General features: G+C 38.8%; 1 protein-coding gene across 2 annotated transcripts in view; it reads left to right on the top strand.

Moving 5' to 3' along the window:
• Positions 1-25,332, top strand: part of triob (trio Rho guanine nucleotide exchange factor b) — a 237,165-nt gene that overhangs the window by 9,350 nt on the left and 202,483 nt on the right. For both annotated transcript variants that reach the window (XM_061951061.1, XM_061951063.1), the window contains exon 2: positions 21,095-21,148. In XM_061951061.1, coding sequence (XP_061807045.1) covers positions 21,095-21,148 — 54 coding nt within the window. The remainder of the gene's footprint in view (positions 1-21,094; positions 21,149-25,332) is intronic.

Below are 25,332 nucleotides of genomic sequence, written 5' to 3'. Positions count from 1 at the left end.
TAACTGAAATGTCCAGCCACAAGGTTAACTGAAAAATTTCCAAATGGAGCGTGGCGAGTTTCAGCTTCTAAGAGCTGTCTTTTAATTTGATTCGCCTGAACAAATGATCATGAGAAGCCCTTGAAACTACTTAATGGTGCTCTATGTTAGGGTATTTACAGCAAACATTTAGAATGCTCACTCAAAGTCCCATGCAGTTGCCAGGTAAAGCAGCAAAGCAACAGTCTCTCCAAGTATTTTTATTTGGACTGATAAGAAGACAAATGTGCTGTATTATAGACTAGTAAACGAAGAAACTCACCATTTGAAAGCAGGGGTGATATTGGAATCTGATATTAAGAAAAAAAATTATCGGATGATATGGACTTGCATATATAATCTCATATACAAGGTCCGATACAAACGGTCTTACACTGTGCTTAATTGTGCAAAGCTGGACAGCCATTTGGCTTCTAAATGTCCTTTAATAAGTTGACAAGGTTGGCTATACTGTTCGGCTACTCGGAGCTAGAAGCTAGAAGCACAGCAGCTAGGCACACAACAGCACACAAGCTAGACATACGTAATAAGTAGCTTTTATTGAACAATATTGCAGTCTAAAACACGACATTTTTCATTATAAACAAGGAAAAAAATAATGAAAGTTGTATATTATTGACAGATACAAAGTCTCCAAGGCAGAAGGGTACTAGAAAGTATCCACTAAAAAAGGTGTTTGGATCATTCAACTTACTCCGTCATGACTCATAAGCTTAACTTAATAAATTAATGTGAGGAATCGCTAGAAGCTACTGTGCACAGCAGCTAGGCACACAACAGCACACAAGCTAGACATACGTAAAGAGTAGCTTTTATTGAACAATATTGCAGTCTAAAACACGACATATGTCAATATAAACAAGAAAAAAAATAATGATAGTTGTATATTATTGACAGATACAAAGTCTCCAAGGCAGAAGGGTACTAGAAAGTATCCACTAACAAAGGTGATTGGATCATTCAACTTACTCCGTCATGACTCATGAGCTTAACTTAATAAATTAATGTGAGGAGTCGCCAAAAAAATAAAAAAATACCACCCTACTTCAAATTTAAAGACAGCGTAAGTCTGTCATAAGGTTAGTGTTTTTCATACCAACCATTGTTTTCTGAGTAATTTCACTTGATCAAACATGTTCTAATATTCCACAGTAATAAATGAAAAATGTGTGCTATGATTTGTGCTGATATTGTACCGGATTGATGTCGGTATTGGCCAAGCCTCAAGGCTCCAATATCAGTATCGTATCGGAAGTGAAAAAGTTGTATTGGAATACCCCTATTTGAAAGTAAGTTGAACTGCCAAGATCCATCCAAAATGCCTTTCTATTTAAAGTCCATCATCATTAGCTGCCTGTCAACTGAGAACATCCAGACTTTTTTGATTAATTAGATCTTTGAAATTACCTCTATCAAATGTGTTTAAACCCAGTGGAGCAAGTCTCAAGGTAAAACTAAAAATAACTTCCATACGATGCGCATTTTCACAATCTCTTTATTGGTCTAATGAGTGACATATAATGAAGTTACAGGGTGTGTGCAGTAGCATTATTGTACAAAACTGCATTGTGAAATTGAATTGGCATAGAAGCTACTGGATGCATCGCGCAATAAGACCAAACAAGTTTCAATACATCTTAGGCTACATGTACTCAAGCCCTATTTGTGCTTTCCTGAACTGGCCATGGCACAGTGGACGTCAGCTCCCATTGGGACTCCGTTTTGAGACGAGCTCCTTTTTTGTTCATCGTGCACAATATAGCAGACAGGCTTTCAAATGTGTGCCAGTCTGCAATGTTGAATAATTGATTTTTCCACATCAAGGGAATAATTTATACGTCGGAGCATAAGGATTTCCTGTGCTTTCGCTCAATCTATTCAGGGTTACTTTTCCATTCCTTACGTGGAGAATAAAGAGCCAATGGCCAAACGATGCTTTTTACCCCCAAGTAGACTTGAATGTAGTACAAATGAAGGGAAAGAACGTTAAAATAAAAAAGTTAGTATATATGAAGGGACAAACAACCCTTCATTCATCAAATTACAGAGTTGAAGTTTGAGCGGACCACGCCTTGCACTAAGCGGGCTTCGCGGCTCTGCATGAGAATGAACTCGTTCGGTCATATCAAGGGTAGTCTAATTGGCAGTTGGTTAAAGACCAAAACGCTTGCCTTGGCATCGGTTACATTGCAAAAAAAGTTGACCTGCATGTACAGCCGGCTTTCTCATAACTGAAGAAGAAATAGGTTTTGAGGAAGACAGATTGTCTTTATTTTTATTTTTAACGTCCTTTTCTGTATATTCACCACTATGTCTCGTTTAGCCTTTTTTAAATTACTAACCAGGACGAACATAAAAGCGCCACAACAGTCGGGTGGTGATGTTATATGAAATGTTATATTTCCAACTAGGTTTGCGCCATATAAATGATAAATGATAAATGGGTTGTACTTGTATAGCGCTTTTCTACCTTCAAGGTACTCAAAGCGCTTTGACACTACTTCCACATTTACCCATTCACACACACATTCACACACTGATGGCGGGAGCTGCCATGCAAGGCGCTAACCAGCACCCATCAGGAGCAAGGGTGAAGTGTCTTGCTCAGGACACAACGGACATGACGAGGTTGGTACGAGGTGGGGATTGAACCAAGGACCCTTGGGTTGCGCACGGCCACTCTTCCACTGCGCCACGCCGTCCCCTATATATTATATAATTTATGTAATTTATAGACGATTTGCGATATAAATTATATAAATTTAGCTGACTTTAGAGCTTTTAATACTATCATTACATCATGATAATACATGTTGATGACACTTTCTATCTTTTTTCTGCAAATTTGACAGCAACAAGAAGAAAAAGGTGTCCTCAATGCAATGTAGGTGAACGTCTCTCCACAGTGCAAAGCCACTTCTCAGTCAGTAATCATCTCCTCCATGGTGGCAAATAAAGTGTGTTTCTTAAAAATGTCTTCCCAAGTTTACTAAACCTGCTACACTATACAACGTAGGACAGGGGTGTCAAACTCATTTTAGCTCCGGGGCTACATGGAGGAAAATAATGCTAAAATAACGGTATGATAACTTAAAAATAACAACAACTTCAGATTGTCTTTTTTGTTTAAAAATAGACCAAGTACATTCTGAAAATGTACAAATCTTATTGTTGTTTTGTTGCGGTTAATAGTATTCTTCATTTGTCGCTATTTCTTCTGAATGAATGATGTGATAATTTACATCAGCCAACTTGGTGGAATTGAGTCTGTCAGAGTTTGAAAATGCTCCCATTGGTGTTATTTTTTTAACTTATCAGAAGATGAAATGAATAATAATATCCTAAATCAAATTAAGTTAAATATAAGTGATTATTAATGTAATTGACACATTTTCTTCAACTGATGTACTAACATCACATAGTTTGTTCTGTACATATGTCGCATCGTCCACAGCAAAACGTGGGAATTTGGACTAATTTAATTAATCATACATGAAGTTAGGAGGATAGAAAATATTTCAGCATATTTATGTGCGCCAAGAAAATGTGTCTCTAGTCACAAATACAACAGAAAATGTACAGATTATCAAAAGCATTGATTTGGGTAGAAATGTCACATGTTACATTACCAACAACATATTTTACTTTCAAGGCATGAACGTAGCAATCCACATTTTGTATACTATCACTAATAAGCAGCGCAGGTATGTAGTGTCCAAAAACGGAAGTGTTGCCTCTGTCTTAACACGGCACATAGACAACAAAAATCGTAGGAATTTGTTACAAAATTCAGTCATTTCACTTGCATTAGTTGGCGCTCATTCGGCGGTTTTAACTCCGTTAATATTTGGCATCAAGCCAAGCAGCAGTGTGCGCGTCTACGTATCTACATGTTATGTATCTACATGTGCACAGCAGGGGAGCTGGTTTACTTATAAGAGCAGCGTGTGTGTTTGTGAGAATGGCAACGTGTTGGGTGAATGACGTCAGTAAGTGAGTGGGCAAGTAAAGAGAGAGAGCCCGTGCACTGCGCAGCAGAGGGATGAACGTGTCCGTTTGTGTCATGCAAAACTAATAATAAAGTAATAATAAAATAATAATAAAATAATAAAGTGATATATATATATATATATATATATATATATATACAGTATATACAGTATATATATATATATATACAAATACACGTACCATTACACCCTTAATATACATATATACACACATATACTGTATATATATATATATATATATATATATATATATATATATATATATATATATATATATATATATATATATATATATATATGTATGTGTGGGGAAAAAAATCACAAGACTATTTCATCTCTACAGGCCTGTTTCATGAGGGGGGGTTCCCTCAATCATCAGGAGATTTTAATGGGAGCATTCGCATACCATGGTTTATATAGGGCACAGAGTGGGTGGGTGCAGGCTGGCGTAGGGGCGTGGTGATTGGCTCATGTGTTACCTAGGAGGTGTTTCCGTCTGTGGCGGCATGCTGTTACAATTTCGCTGCGCTTGTTGAGGGATGACAGGTCTGGACGGTAAATAATAAACAGTTTCTCTTTCAAGCATAGGTTGCATCTTTTATTACCACTATTGTAAGGTGTGCTGGATGCAAGAATTTGCCATGTTATTGAATATTCAACATTATTGTCTTTGAGGTCCCAAATGTGTTTGCTGAGTTCTGTGGTATTCCGCAGGTTTTGGTTCCTGAAAGAAGCCTTGTGATTGTTCCATCTGGTTTTGAATTCTCCCTCGGTTAATCCAACATATGTGTCGGATGTGTTAATGTCCTTGCGTGTTACCTTAGATTGGTAGACAACTGATGTTTGTAAGCACCCCCCGTTGAGAGGGCAATCAGGTTTCTTTCGACAGTTGCAGCCTTTGTTGGTTTTGGAGTCGCTCTGAGCAAATGAGCCGACGGCTCATTTGCAATTGTTTTGTTGTGGTTTGAGATAATTTGTCGTATATTGTTCATACAGCTGTAGCTCAATTTAATGTTGTTCTTGTTGAATGCTTTTCTTAGGGTGTTGTCTTTGGGAAAGTGTTTGTCAATCAGATTGAGGAATTTGTGTCCAATGTTAGTTGAGACGTTTTTGCTGTATGGGGGGTTGTACCAGATGATGTCGTTTCGTTTTCTGTTCTTTTTTGGCTGGTTTCCTGGCGTGGGTTCATAGGTGAGGGTGAAATTGTATCCGCTTTCATCAAGGGCTTTTTGGTACGGGGGGGTTGCTTGGTCAAATTCAGCTTTGCTAGATGACAGCATCGATAGCCTTTTATTAATTCCGGTAGGTATTCTTTTCGTGGTGGTGGGTGGGTGGTTGCTGTCATGGTGCACGTATTGGAGTGTTGTGTTGGGTTTCGTGAATGGTTGGTAGCTGTTATTTTTCAGGTTGAAAGTGACGTCAAGGAAGTTGACGGTTTGCTTGTTGGCTTCAATCGTGATCCGTAGGCCGTTCTCTTTGAAAATTTGGCATAGAACATAGAACAGAAAACGAAACGACATCATCTGGTACAACCCCCCATACAGCAAAAACGTCTCAACTAACATTGGACACAAATTCCTCAATCTGATTGACAAACACTTTCCCAAAGACAACACCCTAAGAAAAGTATTCAACAAGCACAACATTAAATTGAGCTACAGCTGTATGAACAATATACGACAAATTATCTCAAACCACAACAAAACAATTGCAAATCTCGTTACCTTGCGTAATGACAATAAAGCTGATTCTGATTCTGATTCTGAAATGAGCCGTCGGCCCCCGGACAGAGCGACTCCAAAACCAACAAAGGCTGCAACTGTCGAAAGAAACCTGATTGCCCTCTCAACGGGGGGTGCTTACAAACATCAGTTGTCTACCAATCTAAGGTAACACGCAAGGACATTAACACATCCGACACATATGTAGGATTAACCGAGGGAGAATTCAAAACCAGATGGAACAATCACAAGGCTTCTTTCAGGAACCAAAACCTGCGGAATACCACAGAACTCAGCAAACACATTTGGGACCTCAAAGACAATAATGTTGAATATTCAATAACATGGCAAATTCTTGCATCCAGCACACCTTACAATAGTGGTAATAAAAGATGCAACCTATGCTTGAAAGAGAAACTGTTTATTATTTACCGTCCAGACCTGTCATCCCTCAACAAGCGCAGCGAAATTGTAACAGCATGCCGCCACAGACGGAAACACCTCCTAGGTAACACATGAGCCAATCACCACGCCCCTACCCCATCCTGCACCCACCCACTCTGTGCCCTATATAAACCATGGTATGCGAATGCTCCCATTAAAATCTCCTGATGATTGAGGCAACCCCCCCTCATGAAACAGGCCTGTAGAGATGAAATAGTCTTGTGATTTTTTTCCCCACACATACATATATTGCGCTCTACTACGGTATCGAGCACTATTTTTTGGATAACCTTATTAAGACATATATATATATATATATATATATATATATATATATATATATATATATATATATATATATATATATATATATATATATCACATAACTGTATATATATATATATATATATATATATATATGTATATATATATATATATATATATATATATATGTATATATATACTGGGTGTAACGGTACATGTATTTGTATTGAACCGTTTTGGTGCGGGGGGGTCCGGTTAGGTTCGGTTCGGAGGTGTACCGAACGAGTTTCCACACGGACATATTAAGTAGCGCACCGCACGTTGTGTAAGCAATGCACACTGAGGCACAACACACGGCATGCTAGCAATGACCAGGCTACTACAACAGGCAAAAGCCAGAGCTGGAAGACCATCCTGTCTCGTTAAGATCTCCCGTTTGGGAACGTTTCGGCTTCACGGTGAGATACAACAATGGATAACATCGCTTCAACAAAGAGAAAGACGAACAAACACAGCTCCCACCGCATTCAAGCAGCTTCTCCTTGGCGAGTCAGGCAGGGCTAAAGCAATAAAAAATGACGTTGGTGTTTTTATAGCAGCAGATTTAAGACCATATTGCATTAAAAACTAGATTTTGACCCACTTCTATGGTGGAAGAACAATGAGCCCATATATCCTCTTACTGCCAAGTTAGCCAGGCACTACCTCGCCATACCTGCTAGCCCTGTGCCCAGTGAAAGGGTATTTTCCACAGCTGGAGACATTTTAACTGCAAGCAGGTCTGCTCTTTCTGCAGACAACGTGGATAAACTGATTTTTCTGGCAAAAAAACATGAAAATTGAGGGAAAGTCACCAGGGTTAAAGGCTGGGGGGGGAAAAGAAAAGTTAATCTGAGGCTGAGTTGACTTGAAACTGTTTAATGTTGCACTTTTTGTATGTAGAAGAAAAGTTTTGTCATTTTATTTAATTTGAGCAACAACTTCAAGCAGTTTAATGTTGCACTTTATATGTGGAAATGTTGCACTTTATATGTAGAAAGGTTTTGTTAAGAAACCAATTTTGAGCCTTATCTTATTTAGTTTTTATCTTATATATGTTGACTGCATTAACCCTGGCAATCGACCCTGTGTGTATATGTATGTTATTGTTATGTTAAAAGGATAAAGCCATTGTTTACAAATTTGGTAGATAAATAACCAGAAAATGTACAGTATATATATATATATATATTCACTTAATTTAAATTTTTAAATTTACTCGTCACCACAAATTCTCCCTCTCTTGTTTTTTCCTTCTTCTTTCTATCTCCTCCTCCAAACACTAAATATATCTAAACATTTACTAGGGCTGGGCGATATGGATGAAAAAGTATATCTTGATATATCTTTACTTAAACTCCATATTCAATATATATCTTGATATATTTTCCAGTGAAAATATACATATAAAGATATGTTTATTTTTGAGCGAAATTCACTGAAATTGAACTGAATGACAACTGTACAGTCAGTGGCACTTTTATTAACCCAGTTAGTCAAGATGGGTATTAACAGCACAGAAAAGAAACTGTTTCAGTAGCAAAAAAAAAAAAATAACATAAATAAAATAGAAAAACAAAGAATGTATACATAAAATAAACAAATAAAATAAATAAACAACTTTGCAGCAGAATAGTACAAAATGTATCAAACTCCGATAAAAAATAAATTTGCAGGCAGGCACTTTTTAATTCCCAGTCGACGATGTAATGGACTGTCACACATGTACGGTTCTGTGGTCCTACTAAACCACATGTCTGTGGTCAGCGCGAAGTAAGTGACTTTACTTATTTGCGCGGCTATGATCTTTCTCACTTCGGCGTACATTTTTGGCAGCATTTCTCGTGCGATATATGCCCGGCTTGGCAACTGGTATCTGGGGTCGAGGACTTTGATGAGGCGAACAAACCCGTCGGTGGAAATGGGGACTAGATCTTTAGCAATGTGATATGCGATCGCTCTGGTTATCTGTTCCCACCTTTTGCTGGTTTTCTCATAAGGCACTACACGTGATACCGAGGCTTGCAGTGTACATTGTTTTAGTACTGGGGACGTGGATTGCACAGTCAGTGTCATGCCACAAAGTTTTAAGCACTCTTCGTACAGTATTGGATGTCGCTGTTGAAGGTGGTGGAATAGGTGCGTTGTGCTTGAACTTTTTGTAGCCACGAGTTTCTGACACTCCCTACAAAACACATTCTCCTGCTTTCTGTCCAGTGGCTTAAATCCAAACCACCGCCACACAACCGAGCCAGAAGTATACCTATCAACTTGTGAAACTCAAAAAGCCTAGTAGCCAGGATCCAGGGGACGCGGGTCCCGGGAGATCCAGGGCGCAAAATGAATTTCAGCATTCAGACAGGTTAGATTGTGGCTAAAACCTTCACATTTATCATAACCAGAGGCAACTTTTGACACACAAAAAAACTGCAAAAATCCTAAAGAGTACAAAATGTTTTTATTCTATTAGCGAACTTCCTTTATCTGAATAGCCATTTGTGATTCATAGGATGAAATAACAAATATCTTGCAGTCATGTTGTTTATGTTTCAAAATGATTCAACAATTCAATGTCAAACTATAAACAGTAGAAATATTGAACAAAATGTCAGCTAGTGACTTGTTCTAAAACACCAATGAAAATGAAATTTTGCATTTAGACAGGCTATACTGTAGCAAAAGTCATCATGTGTGTTCTTAAATGTGTATTTCACGTCTTCCATGTCGAGAGCAGTTTTGATTTGGGTTTACAAGGTAAACAACTGAAATGAATGTGTTGGGCATTGTTTTATCCAGATGCATACATTTGTCCAAATGTGGCTTTATAGACGCATTATGGGTTTCCTGGACGTCCTCTACACCGCTAAAAGAAAAATCTAAGGAAGAGAATCCCTCTGCTATCTTCCACTATTTAATTAAATCGCCTGCTTCAATATTCCCTTTTCTCTTGTCCAACTCTCTCGACATTTAGGATGTGCGTGTCTGTTGTGATTTCCCTTCCTGGTTCGATGACCCGCCCTATCTTGCCTCTGATTGGCCTGTCCGTAATGTATTGCCCTAATCTTAACCAATCGCGACTCATCATAGTAAATCAACCAACCAATCATGGATTTTCTTACACGTAAACCAACCGATCATCATTAATGTTTCCCGTATATTTTGTCCCCTGCCTGTGAAGTTGCACGAGTCCAGTTCTCTCTTTCTCTTCTCCCTCTCTCTTCTTTTGTAGCATGTAGCTTAGCTAACCGCTACATGGGTCTAAAAATAGCTAAGCTACGGAAATCGCTACTTGTTTAAAAAGTAGCGAAGCTACTGCCAAGATACTGGGTAAATGTAGTTAAGCTATGTAGCAAATATTTGCTTGTGTTGTTGTTGTGGGTCAGTGTAGTGGGTGGGAGAGGACAAGCAGGTCTTGGAAGGAGTAAGGGGAGGGGTTTAATAGAGTGTTGAGTGTTGGGAAGGAGTGAGAAGCGGGGGAGAATCAAGGAACCCAACAAATAAGCGGCGTTTGGTCATTTTAACATGAACTAGATTATATCGATATTAAGATATTTTCTTAATTCATATCTTGTTTAAAAATATATCGATACATCTTACAAACTCGGTGAGTTAAATACAAATTAGCCAACAATTGAAGTATACCACACTTCTCTTTTGTAAAGTAAATTTATACAGAAGATACAGGCATCTACCTCAACAATAGGATTTGCCTGAGCGGTTGGACAGGACATATTAGAAATACATACTTGAAATAAAAAATATATTTTAAATTTGGGATGTCCCGCGGGCCAGATTGTGGATGCTGGTGGGCCGAATCTGGCCCGGGGGCCGTAATTTGGGGACTCCTGCCGAGTTGCTTCAAAACCTGATTGCTGGAAAATGAATCCATAACAATTAATTACTGATCAAAAAATCAATTATTATTCTCATCTCTATTTAGAAAGTGTTTAAAAACCAAATGTGTAGACAAAGCTATGTAGCAAATCCAATCATACCATTTTGCATTTTCAAAAAGATTTATTTCCATCCTGTCACATTACGTTATTTGATACGTCACACCAAAGTAAATAAAAAAAAAAATGTTGGGGGTTGTTAAAGTACAATACTTCTTTGGGATTGTATTATTCATATCTCTTCCTTCGGCTTACGCATATCATTAGTGAGGATTACTTAAATCGTGTGTGTCATTACATTAAATAGTCATAAATTGGCCAACAGCAGCTACCACCGCTAAGCAAAACTGTTTGACAGGTTGTCCTGGATGTTAGTGAAAGGAAGCAGTCAGTTTAGAAAACCTCCTGAAGTTTGGAACCAGATGTTTGGATTGCTTGTTTGCCGCTGTGTTTATCATAAACACGTTTAAGGCCAAGCTTATCGATTTCAACAATTTCAACCTTTTTGAGTTGTCATACGCTCTGTGAGCATTTTGTCACCCTCCTCCATCTCACTGAATTATTGATTAGTTGAGGTCATATGAAGACAACCAAGCCTCAGTGGTTATTCCACTAATGAAATGCAAATATATTTGTGTTTCGGCACCCTAATGTATATTTTTATCTTCTAAAACTTACTGAGTTCAGTGTTTTAGACAAAATGCTTGAGAAGGATTCAATAAACACATCATGGTCTTATTTGTTTTATAAATTTAAAACAAATGTTCCATTCATGTATATTGACGCACAAAACAATAGTTACTTCTTCAGAAAGGTTGAATGTTTAACAATGATCTCACCCAATTGAAATAACTACAAAATAAATCAAGTATTTTAAGAATAATACTTTATAACATACTATTTTGGATACAATGTGGGAATGCCTCCTACAGTACAGACCTGTGTAAAGCTGACCCCCTTTGTCATTGCAAATACTTAAATACCACTGCCATTTGTTTGGGCTGTAAAAAAATATGTTTGTAATGTAATTCTAAAATACATTCATTGGGGGGTTGAGAAGGGTCACAACAAATGCTAATGCCACAACAATTATATGCTTTTTTTTCTATTTCTAAAACACTTTATTTTGGTGTACATATGTAACGATGGTTATTTGGTAAACATTTTGCATAGATTTTGCTACAAACACCTTTCTTGTTTTTGTTTTTTGTTTTGCTAAGACTGTATGAAATACGGACAATGGAGATGTCCCACCAGTCATCTAACTTTTACTTGACTTTCACCACAACACAACATCTCAGATGATATAGCGAAACCAGCGGCTCACAGTGGTTTGTTGTCGGCTCAAGGATGGAGGAGACAGAAAGTCACACAGCCTGGCCAGAAATTTTTGGTATAAGCTGCCGGAGGACTGTGATGCTAGTGTCTTGCAGTAGAAGGTTAAACTAGCTACACAACAAATCGAACTAACGTTGCTAATGTATTTTTCCCACATTTCTTTTTTTTTCTCTTATTACTTACCGTTCCATTGTCTCCTCCATTGCCATAAATAGTAGTCACCGATTCCGCCATTAAAAGTATTTTTTTGCTGAAAATCCATCATTTTGTGAAAGGTTGTGACTAAAGCATGACTCTTCTTTGCACACACTTGATGCAACTTCTTCACAGTTGAAGGCACATCATAAAAGTTCAAATTAAAGCACGTTTTACTTCAGATGAGGCTGAAAGTTTGTGTCATGGCTTGTGCTGGTTAAAGCAAGCAAACAACAGAGCATTTTCCTTCACTGGGTTTCATTCTGGAGATGATGTTGTGGCACAGCCGGATTACATAAATTAAAAGAGGCTGACTCGTGCAAGGATGTTTGGGTAAATTTCTACTATATATGGATAATCCGCTGACATCACACTTGAACAAAATTCCAAACGGACTGTTTGGAGGAAGTATGAAGGAAGGCAAGATTGTTTTGTAAATATATTTGCAATGCCTCAGTTTGATTTAAAATTTTTGGGACTAATTCAGATCCCAAATACACATAGGCAGGTACCAATTGCTGGGATGTTACTGACGTCACGTCCGGCTCACATTCCGTCCAAACAATACTGGTAGTGGTCAAGCTAGCTCTCTTTTTAATGGGTACTAGTCGCCATTTAGCCTTTCTCAAAGAAAAAATGCCATAAACTGTATTTGTGTTGTTTTCTGCTGTACAAACCGCGGAAAGGATAAACGTGTCTTCAGAGTTCCTCGAGAGGTTATCAAAAAAGGCAGAAAAGCGTAAGATTTGTGGAAGAATGAGAAAAACATGGAGCTCACACTCTAGTCAAAGGGAGCAGAGTCGCAGAATGAATAAGGTTGCAGTGATCACTTTATTAAAGGTTTGTTTGATGTACTTTTAACGTTCATTATTCCCCATTTAAGTATCATCTTGATAATATTTGTAATTATTAAACACATATTTGGGCACCAATCATATTTGAAGCTTTCAGCACATACAGAATGTTGATATCTATAGTTATATTTTGATGAAGATGGGGAAACACATGCTACTCGTAAACGGCACGTGAAACAGCAACAAACATGGCAGCTTAGATGTGAAGTTAAATCATGAAATGCAAACTTACCCGAGCAAAAATTATGCGTAAATATCCGGGAGAATCTTGAGGCTGATGTATTTGACCCAGTCACACACAAAGAAGTTGTAGACCTCCATGCTTTCCAAGTTTCAATCTGTTTTGTTGTGTGGAATGGCGTCTGGAGCACAATCTTTCGATATGTATGGGAACGCGACCCATGAAATCCTTGCTATCACTTGAACTTTTTTTTTTTAAATAAAGTATAGGGATCTATTATTATCTATTACTATCTGTCATATTTTGAAATGTTGCTGGTAATTAGGTTTTTGCAGGAAGATTTAAGCCTCTTTTGGTTTGCGCGCTGCTTGCTTTACAACAGCCATCCAAGCTCGGTTGACCACCACTGGTTTTTACTTACAGGAAGAAGTAAGGTGTCGGAATACCAGAAATTGGTAGGAAAAATTGGTTTTGAATGATAGGGCTCCTATATGCTGAGCTTCACACAAGGATCTGGACCAATCAGGATCGCCGGGTGGGATTTCATAGATGTGACGTAGCGCCGAAGCGACTGTTTGATTCAAACAACAATGGCGGCACGTCGTGTGCTGACATTGATTCTGCTATTGCAACTGTTTTGTAGAATCTATCAAAAATTACTTCTTTAAAGGCCTACTGAAACCCACTACTACCGACCACGCAGTCTGATAGTTTATACATCAATGATGAAATCTTAATATTTCAACACATGCCAATAGGGCCGGGTTAGCTTACTAAAGTGCAATTTTAAATTTCGCGCGAAATATCCTGCTGAAAACGTCTCGGTATGATGACGTCAGCGCGTGACGTCATGGATTGTGGAGGACATTTTGGGACAGCATAGTGGCCAGCTATTAAGTCGTCTGTTTTCATCGCAAAATTCCACAGTATTCTGGACATCTGTGTTGGTGAATCTTTTGCAATTTGTTCAATGAACAATGGAGACAGCAAAGAAGAAAGCTGTAGGTGGGAAGCGGTGTATTACGGCCGACTGCAGCAACACAAACACAGCCGGTGTTTCATTGTTTACATTCCCGGAAGATGACAGTCAAGCTTTACCATTGGCCTGTGGAGAACTGGGACAACAGAGACTCTTACCAAGAGGACTTTGAGTTGGATGCGCAGACGCGGTACCGTGAGTACGCATGCAGTTGCGGCTTCTAAACATTTGATCGCTTGCCCGTACGTGCGTGCCGCTATGTGCATGTCACATACGTAACTTTGGGGACTTTGGGGAAATATATGTGCTGTATGAACTTTGGGGAGGTGAACGGTACTTTGGGCTGTGGGATTGAGTGTGTTGTGCAGGTGTTTGAGTTGTACTGGCGGGTTATATGGACGGAGGGGGGAGATGTTTGTTATGCGGTATTAATTTGTGGCATATTACATATAAGCCTGGTTGTGTTATATATATATATATATACTCTAATAGAGTATATCTATGTCTTGTGTTTATTTATCTTTCATCCTCGCTCATATTAATGGGGAAATCGTCGCTTTCTCGGTCCGAATCGCTCTCGCTGCTTGTGGCCATGATTGTAAACAATGTGCAGATGTGAGGAGCTCCACAACCTGTGACGTCACGCTACTCGTCTGCTACTTCTGGTACAGGCAAGGCTTTTTTATCAGCGACCAAAAGTTGCGAACTTTATTGTCGATGTTCACTACTAAATCCTTTCAGCAAAAATATGGCAATATCGCAAAATGATCAAGTATGACACATAGAATGGACCTGCTATCCCCGTTTAAATAAGAAAATCGCATTTCAGTAGGCCTTTAAAAGATGAAAAGAGAACGGTTTTGAAGTCATTTATTGGTGGCAAGGATGTTTTGGCTCTTCTTCCGACCAGGTTTGGATTTCTCAGCGTCACTCTCATCAGCTTCACAGGTTAATTTCGATGTGAGTGGTTGAAGTAGCACGTTATTCAAGATAACGGACAAGTGGTTTATCCAATCAAATACAATGATTTTTTTTACATGTCCCCGCCTTCTGAAATACATCTCCTATTGAGAACTCCCAGATCTTTGTGTGGAGCTCAGCGAACTACAAGGATCTGGTGAGAGTCAGGTTACCTATAAGCCACAACACAACAACTATTAGCCACAGCATGACCTCAACAAATGCAAATGCCACAACACAACAACATTAAGCCACAATACAACAATATTACACGACAACAAAAGTGACAGACACTAAGTCTTGCAGACAAAGTGACCAAGGTAGAAAATTAAACAAGTTTTAATGAACAAAGCTGAAGGATGTTAAATTAAGCTGTTGTGATCAATGCCACTTTCTGGTATGCTTGGTCCACTGTCACTTCTGTTGTGTACGCCACTTTGGTTGTCGCTTACTGCTGTTTTGTTGTGGCTTAAATTTGCAGGCAGTTGTGAGTGACATTGTATTGTTGTGTTGTGGCTTTTTTATTTGATATGGCTTTTGCAATTTTGTTGTGGAATGTGAATTCAAAGTTGTTGTGTTGTGGCTTAATTCAAGTGCTGTCATTATAATAATAATAAATATTTGATAAGAGATCAAATCAAATCAAATCGACTTTATTTATAAAGCACATTTAAAAGTTACCACAAGGGTAGCCAAAGTGCTGTACAATGGGCAGGTTAAAAGATAACACAAGAGAAACGAGCAAGCACACCACAACACAAACAGAGCAAGATAAAAAAAAAAATAAATAAGACATAAAAACAGGTTCACAGCAGGTGCATTGTAGGACGCCATAGCAGGATGGAGATCACTCAGTGTTAAAAGCCATGGAATAAAAGTATGTTTTTAAGAGCGATTTAAAAACAGGAAGAGAGGAGGCCTGTCTAACACTCAAAGGTAAGCCGTTCCAGAGCTTGGGAGCAGCAGCGGCGAAAGCTCTGTCACCTCTAAGCTTCAGCCCTGTGTCAGGGACCGTCAATAGCAGCTGATCGACTGATCTTAAGGATCTTGGGGGGGGGGGGGGGGGGGGGGGGGGGGGCAGTAAGGCTGAAGGAGGTCGGAGAGATATGTTGGAATGAGGTTGTTTAGACATTTAAAAACAAATAGTAGGAGTTTAAAATTGATTCGGTAATGCACAGGGAGCCAGTGAAGGGACGCTAGTATAGGGGTATTGTGCTCACGCCTGCGGGTCTGTGTTAGCAGAGGAGCAGCAGAGTTCTGCATGAGCTGCAGGCGGGCGAGGGAGGCCTGGCTAATGCCTACGTACAGGGCATTGCAGTAGTCAAGACGAGTCGAGATAAAGGCGTGGATTAGATAGTTGTATAGATAGGAGAGCGATATGCACAATAAAATATATTTTAAAACATTTAATTTTCATTACAATAGAAACTTTCAGCCATGCAATTCAAAATAATACTGCACATAATGATTTTGCTGGCATCCATATTTGTGGTATTGAAGAATGCCAAAGGGTAGATAATGCATTTGTAGTCATTATAAGATGCTAAGCGTATCAGGAAAGCATCATTACCTCACTCACAAGCACAGAGGTATATATCACTACATCCCACCCACGTCGCCTTGGGCCCTCGAAGTAAGGACGAGGGGGATGGATGAATGATGAGCGAGGGATGGGTGTTGGGAGGATGGGGGGGGTCATAAAAATAGGCAGCGGGCTGGTCTGTGTGTCTCCTGCAAATCCCCCATCTGATAAGAGGGACGATTCTGAATCTTTTTTTTCATTCCTTTCATCATCGCCTCTCCCAATCGTCTCCCACACAGCCTGCCATCATTACCTTGTTCCTTGCCTCTGTACTGTATATGCATTTAATCGTTCAGTTTTGCAATATTTTCAAAGCAGCGTACAATGAAATGCGATTGGCAGTAAAAGGCAATCTGAAATGCTTTAGTGAGAGAAAATTAAACAGGGGCAGCAATTAGTCTAAAATAGGAAGATTAAACAATCTGAAGGAATTCTTACATTATCGCCTCTGTCAAGCACATAACTTGAGGCCAATAAATAATGGCTTATTCTCATTTGTTGGTGGGATTATTCATTACTTTTCGTATTTTCTCTCAGGATTACATACAATCAATTGCCTTAAATGATGAATGATCTAATTTATTTAGGTGGAAGTCCATATCAACATGCTAATTACATTTTAGAACAGTCAATCCTTAAAGTTCAACCTGTTTCATTGTATTTACTATGAAACAGGAAACAGAAATCCATCTAATACATACAAACAGGCAAAACAAACAAAAGTATAACATAGTTGTCATGGGTTTACAGTAAATAACAAACATGTATTGCCATCTACAGCTTTGTTCTTGTGAGTGCGCACAGTGCCGGTTGTACAACCCCCTGCTTGCCACAATGTGGTCTGGCGCACAAACACAAATACTCCACACTCCTTGTTTTTTTAAGGAGCTCAACCTTGGGAGAAGTCAATCCTCTGCTGGCTACTGTTGTAGTTTTCACCATAATACTCTCTACATATACAGAATCCCAATGTTTCATTTTTTACATGGACATGCTCCCTTACTCCCAACAATTTAAACCAAAACAGCTGGTCTTACTGGCTAGAATTAGCTTATACAGTAGCTAGAGATTGACATAACTTAGTTTTTTTTGACAATGGGAAGGAAAAAAGAAAGTAGGACTGTGCTTAAAAGGAGATATTGATTGAATTAAAGCAATAAGTTATCAAAAACATAACTGGGCATGTAGCCAACTTGGCGAAGCAATTAGAGCGTATCACTGCTAGTCTGCACCACAATGAAGCAGAATGAGTCTATCGCCAGCCAATAATGTTAAAATAATATCTAAACGGCGGGTATTCATCCATGAAAATATAGAGTAGCTGCTGATGGTGTGTTTGACAGAGAATCAGCTGGAAGTAGATACCGCTGAAGTCCACTCTCTAAGCTAAATATTGTACATTATTATTGCAATACTTCATAAAACTACTGTAGTTGTTACTAGTACATTCTATTTTTTTTTTTTGATATAGGTAATATTTATTTTTCTAAAAGTATTTTTTTCTTTTTAAAAAGCATGTTAAAAGCATCATTATATAATGCATGATTATAATGCACTTCAGTGGGAGATGTTGATTTGAGATACACATGCTTTGAGTTAAGAGCTCCATCACATAACCAGGAAAGCTGGTAAATTGAGGTACTACTGTGTTGACCCCCCGCCCCCCCCCCCCCAAAAAAAAATACATATATATATATATATATATAACAAGTGACATGCTTTTAAATAAGAAAAACTAGATAACAAATATCGTACCAAAACAATGCAATGTAATGTATGACAAACACCTCATGTCGTTAGTTGTTTTAGGTAATATAATAATAATGTACAACATTTAACTTGGAGAGCAGATTGCTACTGCTTCCCTGTTAAACACACTATCACCAGCTTCTCCATATTTTAACAGATAAATGCCCGCCATTCAAAAAGTATTTCAATGCCTTTGGATGGCATTATTGTAGCTTTGTATGGACACCTCTTGCTTCAGGTTGGAGCAGATTGTAACGTGCGATGCTTGTCATGCCTCTTTAAGTCGGCTACACACACATACCTTGGTCATGTTTTTCAAATATTTCTCTCTTTAATCCAATGCCTATCATACACTTCTTCAGTACTGTCCTTCACAGTCACTTTCCTCTGACCCATCCATTCATCCATCCATCCATGCATCTTCTATGGTTGGAAAAACAAAGTTAGGTCTTGTGTTTTAGCACTTGATCTTATGGGGGTCTGTGTGCCATTCCCTACACACCAGCTAGCTGTTGGGAGGTATGTAACAAAAACTGTCTCATAACCCAAATTATATCTTGCAACCTAAAGCGAAAGAAAAAGAATACGAGACACAATTCATAAAGTGGCCGCGTCACTCTTCAGCCAAGGTACCACTGCACTTTTTTATTTATCCTTTAATAAAAACAATATAACCACAGACTTGAGTCCAACATTCCTTTCATCTCCTACGGCACACAACAATTTACTCTGACTTGGAAAAGTGTTGTATTTGTCTTTCATACACTATAATTATTCTGTGTATACCGAATCTTTCCTTGAAAGTAAATTGTTTTTATAAAGTACATTGAAATCCTTTTTTTTGTACCTTTTTGGTGAATTTATAGCCTATACAAGGTATTTAAAATTCCACGTACAGGAAATGAACCTCTTTGCAACGATGGCATGTACTCCCACAAGAATACAAGTTATTATTTCAAAGCCAAAGCCTGACTGCATTTTGGGGGTAGGACTCAGCTTGTGGTGTATTTGCATGCACTACATGTGTGAGCTCGTACGCTGCCCTAGACTACTCGTCCTCTGTCAACAGCTGTGCACGGCCTGTCCAACACAAACTGCGCTCCCTCCCTCTCAAGTGTGCACACAACATTCCCTCATGCTTTGAAGACAGCAGCAGGCTTTGATCCGTGTCGCGTGAACACTGCCAGCCCACTGCTTTTCTGGCTTAGGGAGGCTAAACTGCCGCTCGGCCTTCCCAGCTTCAGATAAAATAGGTTGGGGATCAAACTGGGCATCCTAGTGTAGAGGCGTGCAGAGTTATTGATATAGATTACATGCATATAGAAGCAGGCTCTATTTACTGTATTGCAACGATGTCTTTCCTACACACCTTGCATGGACATGTATCCTGCAAATCCCCTCACCAGACAAGACACTTTGTTTTTGTTTTTACCACACTATGAAATGAAACCTACAGGAAGTGAACAGGTGCTTGGTGTAATCCTTGCAAGGCAGCAGCATATGTCATGCTGTTCTTTTCACAGAGGCAGAGCTGAGGCAGAGGAGCCCTAAGCTGACCCTCATCCCCTGCTTTCTCTCTCCACTATCTCGTGCCAGGACAGTGTCCTACTGACGTGACCCAGAAAGAGGGTTTGTCAGTCTGCGAGTTGATACAAAATGTGTTTGTCCAAATAGAACATGTCTTCAGTGTTGGACTTAACTGATATTCAACTTTAGGGTAACCTGCTACCCAAGAATGTACAACAATTCTTCTCAATAAAAGAGGGGAAATATAACCTTAGAGGAAAATCTAATTTAAAACATTTGTATGCTCGTACACCACTTAAATCCTTTAGTATATCTGTATGTGGAATTAAATTATGGAACGGATTAACCAAAGAAATCGAACAAAGCACCAATATGATTCAGTTTAAGAGTCTGTTCAAACTACAAGTGTTCACAAAGTACACAGAACAAGAATATGAACATCTTGAACCCTTTTTTTCCCCTTTTTTTTTTTTATTGAGACAAAGATTATTTAGGTATTTAATATTTGTATGCTTACTATAGTATATTATTTATTCATTATTTATGTGTTCAGTGTTCTGTTACAGAGAACAAGGAAATTGGATAAAATTGCTATGGTATGAAAAGGGGTAGGATTAAATAAGCTCTGCTTCTTCCTACTCCTTTTCAGACGTGCTGTAATGAAACAACTGGAATTGTGTGATGCATTACATTGTATCGTATGCATGTTCGAAATAAACTGAAACTGAACTGAACTGAACTGAAAGGGTAAATACTCTTTATAGAGGAATTGTGCCGTATTAGTCTGGCTTTCATGTTCCTTAGTTTTGCAGTGCAATGTTGTTTTCAAACCTTAGATTAACATCAGCCAACCACCTCTCATGTCTGATTATGAATTTGAAAATGTCATCTCCCTGAAGAGGATGCCTCAGGGAAAATAGATAAACTGCATCTGCTACCTCGTAGATTGTATGCAGATATTCAAAGTGCAGTGTGAGTGATTATTTTATAGAGATTAGGAATGGGAGATATCAAACAATTCAAAGGAAGACCGATGTCAATACTCATTGCCACATTACGATACTTAATTTCCATATGCTTCAAGTATACATGTTATCATTTATATGTGACTCAGCACATTATGTATATGCTTCAAGTATACATGTTATCATTTATATGTGACTCAGCACATTATGTTAATGTGTATGAGTGTTTGTGCTCAAAGAAAGGCTTTGCAAAGTGTTTCCTTAATAATAATCACTAAGGCTTCTCACTTCTCATTCATTTTATTATGAAATTAATCCACACATTTTAATGTTTATGTATATTTTTCTTTCTAGATTTCTCGCTTCCAAAATGTGAATCTAAACTGGATGGATCCGGTCAGACCTCAGGTAGGATTCATGTTTGTCCTACTTTCTTTGCTTTATATCCACAGAGTTTGTGGACGATTTCGACTAAATTTCCATGCCCCCGTGTCAGTTGTATCAGAGATTACAAAAAAGGATTAGATTAACCCTTATTGGTTTAACATCAAACAGAATTACTCTTTACAAGGTATACTGGGATTATCAAAGTTAGGTAAACTTCAGAGCTTGGTGAATGATTTGCTTGTGTTTGACTTGGTAGAGAACTAAACATGGCTAAAATGTCTCTTGCTGAATCAAGAGTAAAAAAAAGTTCACACGTTAGAAAAAACAAACATATAAGCAGCAGGAAAAAGCAATCTTTAAAGGGTAACTGCACTTTTTTTTTTTTTTGCCTATCATTCACAATCATTATGAAAGATCCAATGAATAACCATTCAAAAACCGCCAACAATAATCCATTTACATTTTGTGTTTTCTAACATTAACCAAGTATTAGTGATGCTGGTTAATATTAGTTCGATCCTGGGCTCGGGATCGTTCTGTGGAGTTTGCATGTTTTCCCTGTGACTGCGTTGGTTCCCTCCGGGTACTCCAGCTTACTCCCACCTCCAAAGACATGCACCTGGGGATAGCCCCACCTTCTACCATCCTAGTCACGTCCGTTGTGTCCTTGGGCAAGACACTTCACCCTTGCTCCTGATGGGTGCTGGTTAGCGCCTTGCATGGCAGCTCCCGCCATCAGTGTGTGAATGTGTGTGTGAATGGGTGAATGTGGAAATACTGTCAAAGCGCTTTGAGTACCTTGAAGGTAGAAAAGCACTATACAAGTATAACCCATTTATCATTTATTTATTTATTTATAGGTTGATTGGCAACCCTAAAAACTGGCCCTAATGTGTGAATGTGAGTGTGAATGTTGTCTATCTGCGATGAGGTGGCGACTTGTCCAGGGTGTACCCCGCCTTCCGCCCGAATGCAGCTGATATAGGCTCCAGCACCCCCCGCGACCCTGAAAGGGACAAGCGGTATGAAATGGATGGATGGATAGTGATATTGTTATTATAAGCGCTTACGCAGAAAAACTATTTATAGCGGCACTGTGAACACAAGCCTGTGTACAATTTCGACATGATCGACTGTTGAGGTGTTTCCTCGCTTCATTGCTCCCTGGAAGTTCACTGTAGATCATAAATCATACATCTTACCTGGTCAGAAGAAGTCTGAGGACGTATTCAGACAAGTTGGTACACTTTGACAGCCATTTAGGACCCGGTAATGGCTAGAATGACACGAAAAGACGCTTGGTCATCACTGACCCAACCCCATCTCCCTCCCCGTTTCTTTGTGAGGATTATGGTCATTCTTCATTTAAATGGTAATATATGAACATTCTAGCAGTCAACATCCTAATGACAGCAGACATTGTACAGTAAGTGATGTTTTTATGTTTGTTGGCTCTTATAAAGTCTGCAGTGAGCAGTAATCAGTGATGGAGTTGAAAAAAAAGCAAACATCATGATGCTTTTAGTCTAGTGTATAAAGTTAAATATGTATAGAAGTGACACCAGTTTCCTTCTCTTCTTTGATGTGTATTATGTTTAGCCTTGTCTTCCAGTGATAATTACTAAGATACTAAGAAATACAGTTTATGTTCTGTAATGGAGGTGATCATTATTATCTTAGGGTAATGGCTCTACACTGTGTATGGACACATAATTAGCTGCAAGTCGCTTGTCAGCTGGAGGACTAAAAACAAATACAGTGTCAGTCAGAGTGGATCTGTGTTTGTGATTGGCATTAAAAGCCATTAATGGGCAATGGCGATCACATACTTTTTTGTTTTCATAGCGGAGGTGCATGTTGCTCAACGTCCATAATTGACCAAATGGTTTGCATGTTCGTATCTAAAACTAGTCAAGACTATAGAGAGTATTGCCAACTCGGTTTCAAAATTGGAAGTAAACATGGCGCCCTGTAGTCACATGAGGGGCTTTTGACCAATCAGAAAGAGTATGGCCACGGGATCTCCTAAATGATTTGTCAAAAGCCACTCAAGTAACTACAGGGTGCCATGTTTACTTCCAATTTTGAAACTGAGTTGGCCATACTCTCTCGATACATGGCTGTGCCAAGACTGAATAAACGGCACCTCTGCTGGTTGCAGGCAAGTAGTGCAATTCATTTAGCTTCAATTGGTTCAAGATATGAATAATCAATAACCAATTTCACACAATCCACCATATGCCCATTCTTATATGTTATGTTACATGAATTGAAAGGAGACAGCTAAAATCATATACAAGGTCCAATTTCTTTCCAGTAAGATGTTTCTGCTACAAACCACTCGTGATTGGTCACAGATTGTCCTAAATAAGTGTGGGTCTGATTCGTCTGAGATAATCCAGTTTAATCTCTTTGAGACTAGACATGAATAAGAGCTTTTGGCAATGTTTCATGCAGTGATGTTGAATAAAGATGGTATATGTTCTTTGTAGAAAAAAAATTGTTTTTGTGCTTCGTTGACTGTGGCAGGAAAGTGTCTGTGGTGAAGAGGGAGACAGTAGACTGCAGACATCAGTAGTTTGTGTTGTGCCATGTGGTTTACACAGTTTTGTTTTCATGTTTACAAATGGGTCATCTACAGATAAACTTTTTACAAGACTTATTTTTTCAACTGACACTCTGACCTATTATTTATTCCCAGTTACCAGGATCTGAGAGTGATGTTAATAGGATGTGATTGGACATACCAGCCAAATCCTGTGCCCAGGCCCTTTGCCCAAAACCTCTTGAATAGCATCCCTTTCAGTATCAATAATAAAGAGGTTTATGTGTGCATTTTAATTTGGATTAGACAGAAATTCACAAGCTTTTCACATTGAATTTGAAGCAATGAGATTGCAGTGGACCGGATGACCAAACTGTATAGTGGTGATTTAGCAATAAAGTGCAGTTGATGCACGTTAATGTGGAGGCACTGGAGGACAAAACGTTTTTGGAAAATTAGGACTACCATATTTTACGGACCATAGGGCCATTTCTGGATTATAAGGCGCACTGCAGATGAACGGGTCTATTCAGGTCTATTCTCATACAAAAGGCACACCAGATTATAAGGCGCATTAAAGGGGTCATATTGTGATTTTTTTCAAAATGTAAAACACTTTCTTGTGGTCTGCTTAACATGTAATTGTGTTTTTTTGGTCAAAATGTTGCAGATTATGTTTTACAGACCATCTTCAAGTCGCTTTCTGACAGTCACTTCACAATGCGCTGTTTTGTGGGCGGTTTTATTTACGTGGCTCACCTTCGGCAGTGTCTTCTCCCCGTCATCTTTGTTGTAGCGGTGTAGCGTGCAAGGACAGGAGTGGGAGATGTGTCAAAAGATGGAGCTAACTGTTTTAATGACATTCAGATTTTACTTAAATCAATAACCAAGCAGCATCTCTTCATCCGTGGCTCACGAGTGCAGCAACAACGCCGGAAATGTGTCCCGTGAAAAACCGTCTTCCGGAACTCTCTAATAACTAAAGTTCCGTGGGTGAATTATGTAAAACCACTATACCAGTAGTTTTTAGCGCTTACATAGCGAGATATAAGTTAGAACTTTATGCTACTATATATTAAAAATGGCTACAGCGGAGGATGTATGCCCTATAACAAGAAGATAGAGAAAAAGAAGAAGCTTATCGACTACGGCGTCGGCACAGACTCAAGTGGCGCGCACACATTTTCAGGACGTATGCAGATCCCAAATACAGAGCAGCAGGTACCAGAAGGTAAGAAAAAAGAAAAACACCAGATAATATGTCTGCTAATAGGTGCCATTTTGCGGTCTTTATACACACACCATACTAATACTCGTATGTTGAAGCACAGCATGTCTGACTACGGTAGACGTAATGCTCCGACAATCCATCAAACGATAATTAACGATTAATGCGATAATTTTTTTGTAATTAATCGCATGAGTTAATGCATTAAATTTGACATCATTAGTTAATTTTGTTACGTTTAAATTCATGTTTGTGTATGTTAATTTCACACATTGTAACAAAATTACACAATAATATGCATCCATCCATTTCTACCGCTTGTCCCTGTCAGGGTCGCTGGATACTGGAGCCTATCCCATCTGCATTCAGGCGGAAGGCGGGGTACACCCTGGTTGCCACCTCATCGCAGGGCCAACACAGATAGACAGACAA

The sequence above is a fragment of the Nerophis lumbriciformis genome, linkage group LG04 (genome assembly GCF_033978685.3).
Source record: "Nerophis lumbriciformis linkage group LG04, RoL_Nlum_v2.1, whole genome shotgun sequence".
NCBI lineage: Eukaryota > Metazoa > Chordata > Actinopteri > Syngnathiformes > Syngnathidae > Nerophis > Nerophis lumbriciformis.
The sequence above is the reverse complement of the archived record's forward strand: the minus strand, read 5'-3'. Positions and strand labels throughout refer to the sequence as shown.